Genomic DNA, 14603 nt, shown 5'->3' with positions numbered 1-14603 from the left:
GGCGCGTTTAAGCCGATGCATCTTGCTCACTCTCGCCAGTGACAGAACAGACAGTTGAATATGTGAGCCTTATTTAACTCCCTAAACTGCACAATGATTTGACAATTGCAACAATGAAAGTCAACAGCACATTGAGGCCTTTGTGCAACAGCTCGAGCACAACTTGCTGAGAAAACATTCAGAATGTAGTGTTTGTGTGGACATTTTGGTGCAATCAAAGTTGGACTGAGCACATGTTTATCCACCATTGTGTTAAGAGAACAGGATGGATCTGAAGCTCTGCTAATTGTCAGTGATCCCTGCACATTGAAGAAACGTAATCCCCCCTTTACATAAGGTGGGAAAACACTTAAGTCACAGTCATCTGTCTCAGAGTTACACCTAATTCCGCCTCTTGACTGATTGATTACCTGGAAGGGGTGTGGAGTCGATAAACTGTAAATACTTTTGAACTCCTCAGCTTCATCTCCTCTCTTGTAGCTCGTTTGCTTCTGCACTGTTCTTCCAATCACATGCTGTTCATTGCTCTGCCCCTTGACTCTGCCCCTGTCGACATCGCCCAGTAACCCTGCGCTTCATCCCTAAGTCGACTGATCTTTTGTTCAGATGATTGTGTGTCAGGACCACTAGCCGGCTCTGTGCTTGCTGTCTCCCTGTGCTGCTGAATGTGAGTCATGCCCACAGACATGTCCTGTTGCCACCATGATGACAGCCTTTCCATTACCGTCAGGAACATAACTGCCTCATTACCCAAGAGGCAATCTGCTGAAGGAAGGCGCTGCAGCCAGCCACCAGAGTGGCTGCAATTTACTACATCTCTCCACACTGGATCTTTATTGCCCTTTGTCCGCGACATGCAGTCACCTGAGGGAGTGAAGGAACTCAGGAGTTCATTTATTTCACTTCTCTTCATATAGAAACAGCGGAGTTAGGGCTCATACGACATAATAATAGCAAACTGGTTAAATATTTTACTGAAATCACAATTTGAAGTTCAAACACTGTAGTTCAAACGCATTTTTTTAGAAGAACTGTGGGAACTTAGTATTGCATTTTCTCATAATTTTCCAGCAGAAGCATTTTGTGAGTCATCAAGAGGACTTTGGTCACTGTAAATTGGTAAACTGTGGTGATTATTGTACTCCTGCACACAGAAACATGAATGTTTTTGGGTGTGTGTGAAAATAATATCCAGGGACAAAATTGTTCATTTAAAAAGACAACATGATATTTTTTAGTGAACAGTTGTAGAAACTGAAAAAAAAAAAAAATACAGAGCCGAAAATAAAGTGCATTTCCCTAACTTAACCTGTTAGCTGTTATGACCTCCTCTGGGACCCTCTGACAAAAGCAATTTGCGAGTTTTCCTCTCACGCAGATCACTAACCATAGCAACATTACATTTCACAAGTGGTTTTCACATGCAAATTTCAGATACATTAGCGACTTCTTCAAGGCTATTGTATGCTCATGTATGGGGTCACAAGTATGGCAATCGTTTTGATTAGTGTAATGTATCAAAGTCAATGTGAGAGGAAAACATGTCATGTTATAAATTGCAGCTTGCATGTTGCAAATTTGGTGGAATGGGCCCCAGATGAGCCCAGTTGTGCAACAGTACAGCCGGAGACAATCTAGGACAGGAAAGGAAGGGAATCCAGCCTGTTGAAGTACACCCTGGGTGTTATGTAAGAGTGACATGGAGAAACATGCGGTCAGCAATAATGACAGCACTTGGTGTTTCAATCAAGCCAAGTTGTCGGCTATTTGAGAGCTGTGACTTCACACCTCTTCCCTGTGACTGTGTCCACTTCTAAACACATCAGATTTCTAGATAAACAAAGCCTGCGAGTAAAACTTTAATGTGAGAAGGAATCATGGATGGAAGGATGATTTTATGTTTTTTTTTCTCTGTTCACCAATTTTTTCTCTCTTTTTTTCTGTTGCCTAGCCAAGGTATTTGAGATAAATCATATTTTTGTCCAGCTTTCCCGGTAGATGTTGTTATCTGCCTTGTTGAGAATAAAAAACAAGAACATGCTGTTCTCTTCTCTTCCCTGACCTGTTGTCCTACAGTCCTCACTCACTTCAAATACAGTAGTAGCAGGTGCTGGATCAAGCCGTGTGTGTATGTGTGTGTGTGTGTTCTGTGCAGTTAAAACCAGTCTATCTCTGCTGACAAGCGAACAGTCGTCCTTCAGCCCTCTGTGTGTGCACACTATGCATATGGTTAACTACAGAAATAAAAGCTAACTAACTGGAAACACAGGGAAGAATCCTGAACACATTGTGCACATCACACACCTATTCACTTGCTAAGTCTCTCTCTCACATGCACATGCACACACACACACACACACACACACACACACAAGGAGAACAAAGGGAGTGGGTCGCCGCAGGAAACATTGGAAAGGCAGATGAGCAGGCCACTTTGCGGCCCTGTGTAACTCAACACCCCTCTCCTCTTCCTTGTTTCCCCCCTTCATCCTCCTCTCGTTCCCTCAGGATGTCCGCTCATAGAGACCACATCAATTAGTGATCAAGCACGCTCACTTGTTACACCCCAATCAGCCGTGGGTGTATCAGCGTCAGCCTGCGAGGTTAAAAACAAACAGTCCATGCTATTATGGAACATGATCTTAGAGCTTTCCCACATCTCCTCATGCCAAAACATCAATTTAGGTTAAGGAAGTACCCACTCTGTGTATGTGTGTATGAGAAAGACTACCTTATCGGTTATCACACGTGGAGTTTGATGACATGTGAGTCATAGTAGCTGGCTATGGCTCATGGAAAATTCACAGTTTGAATAAGGGCTTAAGTGGGCTCTGCAGATAGGCCAAACAAGTGCTTTGTTTTCATTCTCAGGCTAATCAAGATTAAACCCAAATCAGAAGAGTTTGCAGCAAACAATCGCTGATACTCTAAAATTGAAGTAGGAGCTTGATTGCAATGCTGTTATATAAGCTTTTGATATATTTTTGATATTATTTTCATATTTGAGGTATAATTAAGGCATTGTGCATTTTACTTTACCAAAAAAATGTTCATGCACCCATGCAGAGACTCAGGCTTATTTCCCACAAATATGCCAATTATTTACCCAAAATCCTTAAAGCTGCACTAATTTAATATTACTAAGCAAATATTTTCATATTAGCAATGGAAGAAAATTACTTTGTATAATGTGAAAGGTGTCACTCATGGTGACAAACCACTCAACTTTATTGCATTTACAGCTAATTGTTTTGGTTTGGAGTGCATTTGCTACAGAGTGTGTGCTGGTTGTTCTGTCATCAATACCAGGGAACTTGCTAAAAAGCGACCCTTTAATCTCCTTAATACAACATTTTGACTTGTTTCTTCTGCTGTTTATTCACAATTAAAGAAAGGTATTTTGTTAACTACTATTTTGCAGTTGACTGTGTTGACTGTGGGGATGAGAGAATCAATTTTAAATGAGCACACTTAACATTTGGCTGTCCTGTAACTTAGTGAGTCGCACTCTTCCCTGTCCTCTGGCTTTTTGGGATTGCAGCTCTCTAATTGCAAAGTTAGCCGCTGATTCGCTTCAAAATGCGTAAAAAGGAGTCAAGATATTCACACATTCCTGAATTGACCTCTTTTCTTTGCTTCTTTAGAATGCACCTTGTATGGTGAACTAGAAGTCTGACTAAAAATGGTATCACGGGGCCTGGAGGTGAAGTCAGCTCTGAAGTTTAGCCAGCTACCCCGAAGTGTTTAGCAAGGGAAGACCAGATGCACGTACATGGGGAGAAGAACTGAAAAATAAAACAAGAAGAGGGGGAGGGAGTAAAAGCGTTAATCTGCTTATTCTTGCAATGCAAATTGTTTTAGCACAGTGTACACCACACGGCAGCATAACTGTGGTTCACAGCTCGTTCAGTCATTAACAACTCTGCATGTGTCAGACAGGGTGAAGATGCAATTTCACCACAGAGATACACCCTGTATTTTAGAGCATTCTCTCATACTAACAGTTGCTAAAGGTACTTAATAATAAGCTGTGAGAAAATGCTCCAGATAATGCTTTAAGAATATATTTGATAGCTTAATGATCACTAAGGACAAATGTTGTTACATCTGTTGGGATTTTATGTCACTGACAGCAGTAAAAATAAATGTACTTTTAAGTGTTATGAAGTGATGCACTGTATGTCATTAGATGATTCCCAGAATCATAATATGCAGCTACATTCTTACAATTCAGCTTACTTTTAAAGACTTTTTTTTACATTTGGTGCTTACTCTACCTTTCAGTCCTGAATTAACATATTACAATGTAGTGTTGAATGATTAGTCAATTTTAGGGTGAGAATATGCTCCTTTTCATAATCTGGCATTATAGTAAACTGTGAAACTCAAAGATGACCTGGGCTGATTTTGATGGCCATTTTTCAGTTTTCATATGTTTTACAGACCAAACTAAATTAAACAATTAATGATGAAACAAGAAAAAGTGACAGATTATGTAATCATGACAATAATTTTCCCTATGGCGTATCACGGCTTCCCTTCACCATGTCCACCGTTTGGTTACTACGTGACTTTAACACCATTTCATTTGATAAGTACACCCTAATCTTTGCAATGTGCTGCTCATAGTTTCATGATCTACAGCTTTGAATCCTAATGAGTGTTAATGTTATCTTATTATTATTTTAGAGTCACAAAATGCCAAACAAGATGAGACCAGATGTATGTGTGGAAAAGTTTTTGTATGGATTCATCAAAAGGACACACACACAGACCAGAGCTCTGACTCAGGTTGCTGAGTTTACAGATATCTGGTGTCTGCCATCACTAAGCTGTCACTAATGTGCAGAGGCAGATCTCGCAGCCGACATGCTGCCTGTGTTCCTCCAGGTAATACGCACCCTTTCCATCCTGGTGAGAGCTGCTGTGTCAGCCGAATAAGAAAAGTGATGTGGGAGTATTTCAGCCGTATGTTTCCCACTGCCTGTAACAGAAAAGAAATTTGATTCACACAAACAGTCTCACACAATAACACAATCTTGGACTGATTTGATAAGGGTGCTTATCAGTTGATATTAATGCTGCTGACTGCGCACATGTGGCTCTCAGGACATGGGGTACAAGAATAAATTAAAGGGAATTGGAAAAGACAACAGTTTGCTCATTTTCTTGTGTAAATTTGGCCATGTCTTTGCACAGCACAGCTGGAAATGTCGCAGGATAAGTTGAGTAGAACAAAACCTACATGACAGTTACGGCACCATTGGGAAGGACCTACAAAACTTAAATCAGTCTGAATCAGAGCCGTACTGTTTATGACAATCTTTCCTCTCATCAGACTGGAACATTCAGTCCATCATCCATCTTGATTCTTGGAAAGAAGACTTGGTTTCACAGTCACGTTTCCGCCTGCGCTGGGAGATGGTCGGCTAGGAGACAAACAATAGTGCTACTGATTACTCAGAAACCAGCTCTCCCAACGGCTTTTTTCCTTTTCCTTTCGGCCTCCTACCGAGCTGCTTTATTGAGTTCAGCTGAGGAGGCCAATTTGGAGCCCATGGAGAGGATTGACTGAAAACATGGGAGACGCGGGAATATAACATATGGGTATATTTAAAGAGAAAGAGTGTGGGGTGTTAGGAGGAGGGGAGAGTGATCAGAGCATAGAGATGAGAAGTACAGAAAGAGAAAAAAACGGACAGGGACAACAAGGAAAGGGGTCTGTGAGAGAAGATTGCAGGAAAATGACAGGAAGTCAGAAATCTAATATTCCTATTAAGTCAATAGCAAATGAAATGAGTGCAGAGCAGTTTGAGTCACATCTGACGCTCAGGCAGACGTTTCAGTGAATAACTTAACCCTCCAGGTTTTAGCTCACCCTGAAATGTTTCAGCTTTTCTCCAAAACTCTGAAAACAGTGCCGAAATGACATTGTTTCTATTAGTAATCAGTGCCTACTTGCTATTGATACTCACATTATTATTCACATGAAGTGTGTTTTATTCCATCATGATCATGAGAATGTTCTCCCATGGTATCTTCATAATATCAACCATTGTTGATATTATTAACACTAAACGGCAACCTGCGCAGTCATTAAACAGAAATATCTTCAAATCCATCCCTTATCAAATTTGTATTTTTTCTGTGTTTATCCTCTACAGGAGAGGTTCGAGGCGTTGTTTAGGATCTATGATGAGCAGGTGACTTTCCAGATGTTCAAAAGCTTCCGGAGAGTTCGGATTAACTTCAGCACTCCAGAGGCCGCTGCCCGCGCTCGCATCGAGCTGCACGAGTCAGAGTTCAATGGCAAGAAGCTCAAACTCTACTTTGCCCAGGTGAGTGTCAGTAGAGGGCTGCTCTTCCTTCTAAGGAAGAACAGTGCTTATTTACATGGAAAGCTACGCTATAGTGCATCATTTCAGTTCCTCTCTTCTTTATTCATTTTCTTTGGCTCTCTTCACTGAGCCTCACCTGACTGCGTCCTGAACCCACCAACTCTCCTGTCAAACCTCATCAGACACACGAATGAACACATGAATTCTTTATTTCTCTTCGATCGTAGCTGCGTGTGGAAAACAAAGTGTGTTTCTGGTGCAAAGGCAAAATAAGAAGAGCACATGTATTCAGAACTGTAATGATATCGTTATACATATTATACATATTCGCTCGTGTACAAAAATAAGATTAGAGTAGACATGGAGCTGCATGACGTGAAGGTGAAAAGATGTCTAGAAGTGGACTCAATTTGGTGAAAAAGCAAAAGTTTAGACTGATCTATCTGCTTTCCAGACAACCCACTGAAATGTAGTCACCCAAGCTATGTTAAAACAACTGTTATTTGTAAGCTACATGTCTTTAAAAAAAAGGTCATTCTAAAACACACTTCAGCCCAGGTGCTTCGACGCCATTTGGCCAGTAACTCATCAAATTCCCCATGAATCAACTTAAAACTGATGCCCCTTTAAATACATCGCCAGCCATGACCCCTGCTGCACCTGTCAGTACTCCGATGTAAGAGGATTAAGGATTTTACCATTCGGACAAATGCCACATGTAGGTATTGTAATTATGGCAATTGGCAGTTATCAGAACACCAAAATCCCTTCATGGGAAGAAGCCTGAGACTAAAAAGACTGAAGCTGTGACTGCAAAAGTAAAGCGCTTTAGTTGCTCAGAAAAGTATCAGGATTACATTATGTAAAAAGCATACAAACCTCAGCAACTATCCCAATTTGACCCGTCTTTGTAGAGCTTTGCACTTTTGTTTTAACTATGTTTCTCTGTTGTTTCATTACTGTTTACCTCTACGCATTCACTGTGTCCACTATCCAGTGCACTGAGCCAGTGAACCATGAGACGGATGTACAGATTAGAGTGAAACATCCCTCAGCTTCACCCACCCCTGCATTACTTTGATCTCCACTTCAGATCACTGCAGCCTTTATCAGTAGTCACCTTCTCTCCAATAGGTCCAGAACGGCGAGGAGGATATTGACAAGTCGTACCTGGCGCCCCCCCAGCCCGTCAAACAGTTTCTGATCTCGCCGCCCGCGTCACCACCTGTGGGCTGGAGCCAGAGCGAAGACGCTACGCCTGTCATCAACTACGACCTGCTGTGTGCGGTAGCCAAGCTAGGACCTGGTCAGTACTCAGTAACTCAGCAAGTTTATGTATGCTCGTACTTACACATACGCTACATACACAGACATGCACACAAACACGCACAGATACAGGAAACGGTTTATAATAAAGGTATAAGAAAATCTAATTTCAGTCATCTCCGAACAGAGATAGAAACAGGAAATCATTTCACACTCCTCAGCAGGGTGTTAGAGAAAGGTTATGTGTCTAAGAAGCAATTTGACAGAGGAATTGAGGTGGACATTGATGAATCATCACTGTTTTATTCTTGACTTTTCCTGCAGGCTTTTCAGTGATGTCAGGGGAGGAGGATTAAGTCTTATTTACCTGATCACAGATGTAATTTCATGCGTTACATGCCTATGTAATGTCATAATGAATTCAAATCAATCTTAGTATGTCAAATGGTCAGCAACATAGAATTTGCTGCTCCAGTGTTGCTGTGCAAGTGGTCTTGATTCGACAGCAGCATGCAAAAAAAAAAAAGAAACAACTCTGCTCAAAGCCCATAAATTAAATACACAGTGCTGGTCAGCAGTCAGTGTTTAACTCCCACTCACTCTATTCTGACATCTGTAAGGAAATGTGCATCAATGCCAATATTTGCGTACTTGTGTGTGTTTTTATACGGGTTTACAAAATGTAAATTGACCGTTCGCTTAACTTCTCCACTGAACCGCAGTTGCTTAGGAACTGTTAAAGGGAACAGAGCTTTGGATCTCTCCACATTTTTAAGCAACGTGTGTGAGGTTGTGGTAAAAAACGACTCAGTAATTTAAAGAGTTTGGAGAATGATGTCTTCTTTTTAGCCTCTTCAAAGTCAAAAACACAAGCTCTTCATCACACACAGGGCATAATACTAGGATTGATTAGCTCTACATGGCAATGCAAGAACAAGTTTGTTTCTTCATTTTAATATCCTCTACAGGGATCATGAACCATGATGTTAAGTACAGTGGAAGCAAGACACTTTGTATGAAGTTTTAAAATGAGTCAGCTATGAGGCCGCGTTTTCAATCAACCCATGGCTACAGCTGATGAACCTGACTCTTGTCATTTCACCTCACAAAAGAAAATAAGAAGCCTGTTTTACTCTACCACTGTCTGGATTCAAGGAGCCATTGTTTTAGAAATTAATTAGATGTTCACATGCGAAATCTACCATTGTTGTTATTGCAAACAGTCAATTCCTATGAAGAAGCCAATAGTAAAGTAATCTGAAATTCAATAATGGGATTTGTAAGCAAGCATTACATAAGTAACTGTGTAATGATTATAATGTGAATGTTTGCATACGCTATAAATAGTTTTTTTTATAGTCGCCATCCTAATACAGTTTTAGCCGGTGTATGAAATGTGCGCAGCAAAGAAACTCCGTCCCCCTTCAGAGTTAATGTTGCCTCTGTCTGCTTTGTCGACAAGATTTTAGATTGCAGCAACCTTTATAAAATGTCACCTCACACACATGAAAACGTGTCCACAGCATCTGTCCACGCTTGTGTGTGTGCGCGTCTGCTCATGCTGAAGAGGTGGAAAACATGACTTCTTAGTCTCTATTCACTTTAACACTGGCTTTTTTTTTTATTATCAACGCAAACATGGTTAAACTTTGCATGTACTCACACACACACACACACGCACACACACACACCGTCCGGCCCAGAGGACCACTTCTGACATATTCGTCTGTTACCATAGCAACATGAGGTATCAGGAAATGGCTCTGTTCCTTGCCTCACATCCTGGCATCTAAAATCAGATTAGCTCTGAGCCGCAGCACAGCGCGCTGTCTCCCTCTGTCATCTCTCTGTGGTAACAGCAGGACTCTATTCACTGCCTGTCTCTCTTTGGCATCACAGTGAAAAGGTACGAGACCAATTTCCTCCTGTCTGCCAGCTGTCTGATCTCATCTCCATGGCAACTGTGATACAATCTTGCAAGTGTATGTCCCCTGAGTTTGGCATGTGGACAGATGGCAGCACTGTTCTTAAGAAAGTCTGCAAACAGTAGATTATTTTGCACTATAAAATATCCTCAGTGTATATTAAACAGTAACAGTAAATAATTAATAAACCCTGTAGGCAAATCATTTCGGCCAGAGCTGGTCAAGCCTGTCTCACTGTACCCCTTCACTAGTGAAAGTCCTGCTTTCAATTTTTTGACAGTTAAATTAAGTAACTAAAGTACTACTAGTAAAATGTATTGGAGTATATAATTAATTAATTATGCAGAACCTCAGTTGATTATATATAATATATTATTAAGGATTATTATTCTTAATGCCCTGAATTTAAATGTTAAACTATATATATTGTTGGGTAGTTTAATACATAACTGATTATCATGTTTCATATTCCAATCAAAGGTTTGCACATTAGTCTTTATCTGCAAAGTAACCATTGACTATAGCTGTGAAATGAATGTAAAGTACAGCATTCCCTGATGAATGTGGTGGATTGAAAGCTTAAGTCAAACTGGAATATCAGTGCTTCTAAATTGAAACTAAAGGATAAGACTTAAGTCTTATCCATTCAGTACAGTAATTCAATCAATGAGTTACTGTGCACCACTACTTCATAAATCTTTTCTTTCAACTACGGGTATTTTTATTGTAGAATATTATCCAGTGACCCTTCCCCTCCCTCTTTGCCTTCCCTCTCCCTCGTCCCCCTCTCGTCCAGGTGAAAAGTACGAGCTCCACGCGGGGACAGAGTCCACCCCCAGCGTGGTCGTCCACGTGTGCGAAAGCGAGACAGAGGAGGAAGAGGTGGCGCGGCCAAAGCAGCAGATCGTCCAGACCAGACGTCCGGACGGACCCCCCAAAGTCTTCAACTAGAGAGGCCTCACCCCCGACACCGGCGCGGCCCCCGACCGCCCCTTAAACCCGCAACACACCTGCCCTCTCTCTCTCGTCTCTGCACTCACAGAGAGCGTCGATGCCCCTCATTTCAGTTCAACTACAAGCAAAAACAAACCAACAAACATTGCTCGAAGACGGTGTTTGTGGGGAGCGTGGCGATGGAATGAGGTGGCTTGAAGGGGATGGATGAGAATCACACACACACTCATCACATTCTGCGGACAGCGTGGGGAGCGGCGGGCATGCTTTGCCTCCACCCCACCAACCCCCCTCGTTTTCAGCTAGAGGGGTGGAAATACCTGTCCCAACGCAGGCACCTGTCACTTATCACACTCAGCTCTCATTGCTAGTCCTTCTCAGTAGCTTGCTAGTCAGTTAGCTTTGATAGCTTTTACCTCTCCCTTTGTCTCAGCCGTGTGTGCAACAATCTTTGGTTGAGGACATGCGACACCTCTAAACAAAGACATTCGTTTTCTTCTTCTTTTTTTTTTTTTTTTTTTTTACAATAAATTGTGTTTTAAGGTTTAATATAAATGTGTTTTTCTTTTTTTTTCTTCTTTTTCATCCATTTTCATATCTGCTGGTTTGTCGCTTCAGCTTGCATCAAGATTGAGTGTGTGATGTTCCCGCTCTTGTCTGCATGTATATACTGTATTACAAAAAATACGTACAGAAACACAAATACTAACAAGATATATCAAGAAAAAGGAACCTATTTAACATCACACACAGCACGAAGCGCCATATGTGACTAACAAAGTTGTGGTGGTTGTTTGACTCTTCTTCTTTCCTTTTTTTTTTTTGCTCGTTTTCGCTTTTTGTCTTTTTTATTTGGAGAGGTGTTGTTTTTTGCTGAACTACTAGATGTGTATTCTTACTATGTATTTGATACCCCGACACTTTTTGCATGCTTAGTTACTTCTGTAGATGAGAAGCTGAGGTGTTTTTTTTTTTTTTTAATTGATGTTTGTGATGACAGGGAAATAGTGTGACGCTTTTGACGCAAGTTCATATCCCCGTGCAGAGTTTAAAGTGACGTCTTAGGGGGGAAAAAAGCTGAACGGTTGGCAGTTCTGTCTTCATCTCGATGGCAAAGTCGCTTTTGTTGGGATTTGATGGATCAGAGACAGTTCATCCCACTCATTTTCTTCAAGGGGTTTGGGATGTTGATTTTCTTTTTCTGATTCTGTTGGTTGTAATTAACATCTTTAATGTCTTGGTTATGTCGTTTGATCAGACCCACTTTCTATGTGTAAGGTTTTCTTCTGAAACCTACTACTGCTTGTTTTGCACTGAGTATCTCTTGATAACTCCAAGCAATTGCGGGGCTCTCGACCGTCTCCTGCTGCGCACCAGAATACTGCGCTGCTTCTCGCTGTAAATAGCTGAGCCGTAGATTTGTGGAAATAATCCTTTTAGATTTTGTAGTTTACCTGAGAGCATTTTGCTGTGAAAAGGGAAGATTAGGTAGCCTCATCAGATATTAACCAAAGCATTCACTCACCTCATATAGTGATTACAACATAAAACCATTTTTCTTACTCAGAGACACTGATTTATATTGTTAAACTGAGCAGACAGAAATCATATTTTCCCAACACAACTGCAGTACTTTTTATTGCATTTTTTGTTTTATTTTATATCAGCATGCATACTGTTTTTGCAGTATTCTCAGTGTTCAGTGGAAACCCAATCATAAACTTAAATATTTTTTTTTATTTTGGTTGATTCTCCCCACAGTCCCATATCATATCAGTGTTTCACCTACTGATTTAATGAAATATTTCAGTGCTTTAGAAGCAAACTAATGTTCCTAACAGGGCTTTTGGGTGTCAGCGGTGAGTCTAAAACTTATTTGTCATTAGGCAGCATGAAATCTAAAAAGACTTTTTTGCTATGTAACAATATTAGTAAGCAAAATACAAGTCGGTCTGCATGTGAGCACTTTATTGTCGGTGTTTTGTTTCCTTCACATAAAATAGTCTTTCTTGAGACAAAGTAGGAAGCACATTGCATTTCTTCTCTGTTTCTTTCTTGTGTGTGTGTTGTTTTTTCTTTTATCTCAAGCTGAACACCTGGTTAGCCTTTTCACCAGCATATTGCAGCGAGTGAAACACTCCACTTCCTGTTTGCTAGCGTGAATCTTGGAGAATTTCAGGCCTTTCGGATCTATGGGAGAGAACCACTGTAAAGGTGCAGACGTGCAGTGCAGGTGTAGGTGTTAAATGAGGCAAGATGACACCGCAAAACAAAATCAATGTCTTTGTTTTCGTGTTTGTCCACAAGAAACATTCATCTTATCTTCTAGGAAAGTTAAGCAGTTCTTTGAAATATACTGTGTTGGCAGAGTGCAGTTTTATTGGCACTGCAGTAAAAGCTGTCACGGTTATCTAAGCAGACAGCAGATTGGTGGAACTACTGAGGTGGATTATGATAAAGAGGAAGCAGCGAGCAGCAGGAGGAAGACACTTGTGAAGATTTTTTTACTCTCTGTGGTCATGGTGTTTAAAACTGGGTGCATTTTGGTCACAGTTGAAATGAAAATGTATATTTATGTACATATGCCAAGTGTTTTTGTTTTTTTTCGCTGAGGTAAGTCCCAGTGTGCAGTTTGTTACGGCTTCTCTTGGCAATGTTGTAATGGGGAAAAAAATTACAAAAATGTGTATTAATAAGTCCTGAAGATGCTCGATCAAAACCAACTGTCATTGTGTTGTGTTCAACATGGACTCTGTTTGAATGTTTCTTTTATTTCTGGGGAACGTCTACTAAAAAGGTCAATAATACCGTTTGTCATTGTTGTACTGTTTCTGTTGAAATATGAATATTGTGTCTTGTATCGTAGGAATCCAGAAAACAAAGTAGCAAAACAAGCAATAATTTACAGTTCTATAATACCGGTATGTGTATTTTCATGTTCTGTACTTATTTCTCAGAGATGGTCTCTGTCTCTTACAGTATCTGCTTCTATTTGTGTAGTATAATAGCCATTTGTTTCACATAGAGAAATACATAAAGACCTATTCTTAAAAGCCACGTTTAGTGTTGTTTATTTTCAGGGTTTCTTTACTTTAGGGGCTTCACATTTGCAAATGCAAGTAAAGAAACAGAATCTGAATAGAAGCAACATTTCCAATGTAGGCTATAAATGTAGATGATTTATTACACATTATCTTCAGATTGCATTACAAATATTTATCTGAATACTATTCACCTTTAGCACTCACTGTAGTTTGTGCCTTTTTTTTATAAACTAACTAACTAAGCTTCAAATCACACAGCCAGGCATCCATATTCTGTGTTATGTATGTAGATAGATAGATAGATATTTGTGCCTTGTGAACCAAAATTTAAGATAATAACAAAACTTTTTCCAAATACCTTGAAATCTACTAATTGAGCAAAAGATGCAACTTCCAATTGGAAAATAGTTTTTTGTTTTTTTACAACCAACTGACAGATGTTTTTCAGCATCTTTATTGATTTTCAGCTAAAGCCACCATACATTTGTTTGCAGTATATTTTGAAAAATGAAAAACATAGAACAGCTGCATTATTCAAATAATTACACCTCTGAAAGATATGTCTTAATTCTACTTGGTTTGGTATTGACTAAAATACACAGAATCACCTCAGTGGTATGTGTTTACATTCTGCTTTAGGGAATGAGGCGGTGGTATTGCACTTTGCACCACATATTTCCCCCAAGGACCTAACAACAGTTTATACTCTGTCTGGCCACAGCTTTGTCTCAATGGTAAAGACGCTGACAGCAAGGTCGAGGTAATGATTCTTCCAGTGAGTAATGCTGGACGTGAAATTAATAGCATGAAAGGTGAGGTGACTGTGTGGCAACACAGCCATGACCTACAGTTCAGCAGCCTATTGAATTTCACAGATGCAGTTTCTTGGTGTCAGTCATGAAGAAAAGACAGATGACGGATGATGAACCCGGGAACAATAGATTTCTCTCATCTATTTCCTCTTTACTGCATCATCACATGAAGAGAGAACAACAACAAAGCCGTTACAGTGGCATACCCTCAATCGCAACTTAACAAAGAAGATGTTTCGCAATTCCAGGTTTGTTAGGATCTAC

General features: G+C 40.3%; 1 protein-coding gene across 2 annotated transcripts in view; it reads left to right on the top strand.

The window, feature by feature from the left end:
• rcan3 (regulator of calcineurin 3) overlaps positions 1-13290 on the top strand; it is a 40684-nt gene extending 27394 nt beyond the window's left edge. For both annotated transcript variants that reach the window (XM_070842172.1, XM_070842173.1), the window contains 3 exons: positions 6165-6338; positions 7473-7644; positions 10326-13290. In XM_070842172.1, coding sequence (XP_070698273.1) covers positions 6165-6338; positions 7473-7644; positions 10326-10480 — 501 coding nt within the window. In that variant the 3' untranslated portion in view covers positions 10481-13290. The remainder of the gene's footprint in view (positions 1-6164; positions 6339-7472; positions 7645-10325) is intronic.
• The last annotated feature ends 1313 nt before the right edge of the window (positions 13291-14603 follow it).

This window comes from Pempheris klunzingeri, chromosome 13 (genome assembly GCF_042242105.1).
Source record: "Pempheris klunzingeri isolate RE-2024b chromosome 13, fPemKlu1.hap1, whole genome shotgun sequence".
In the NCBI taxonomy this organism is placed as follows: Eukaryota; Metazoa; Chordata; class Actinopteri; order Acropomatiformes; family Pempheridae; genus Pempheris; species Pempheris klunzingeri.
The sequence above is the reverse complement of the archived record's forward strand: the minus strand, read 5'-3'. Positions and strand labels throughout refer to the sequence as shown.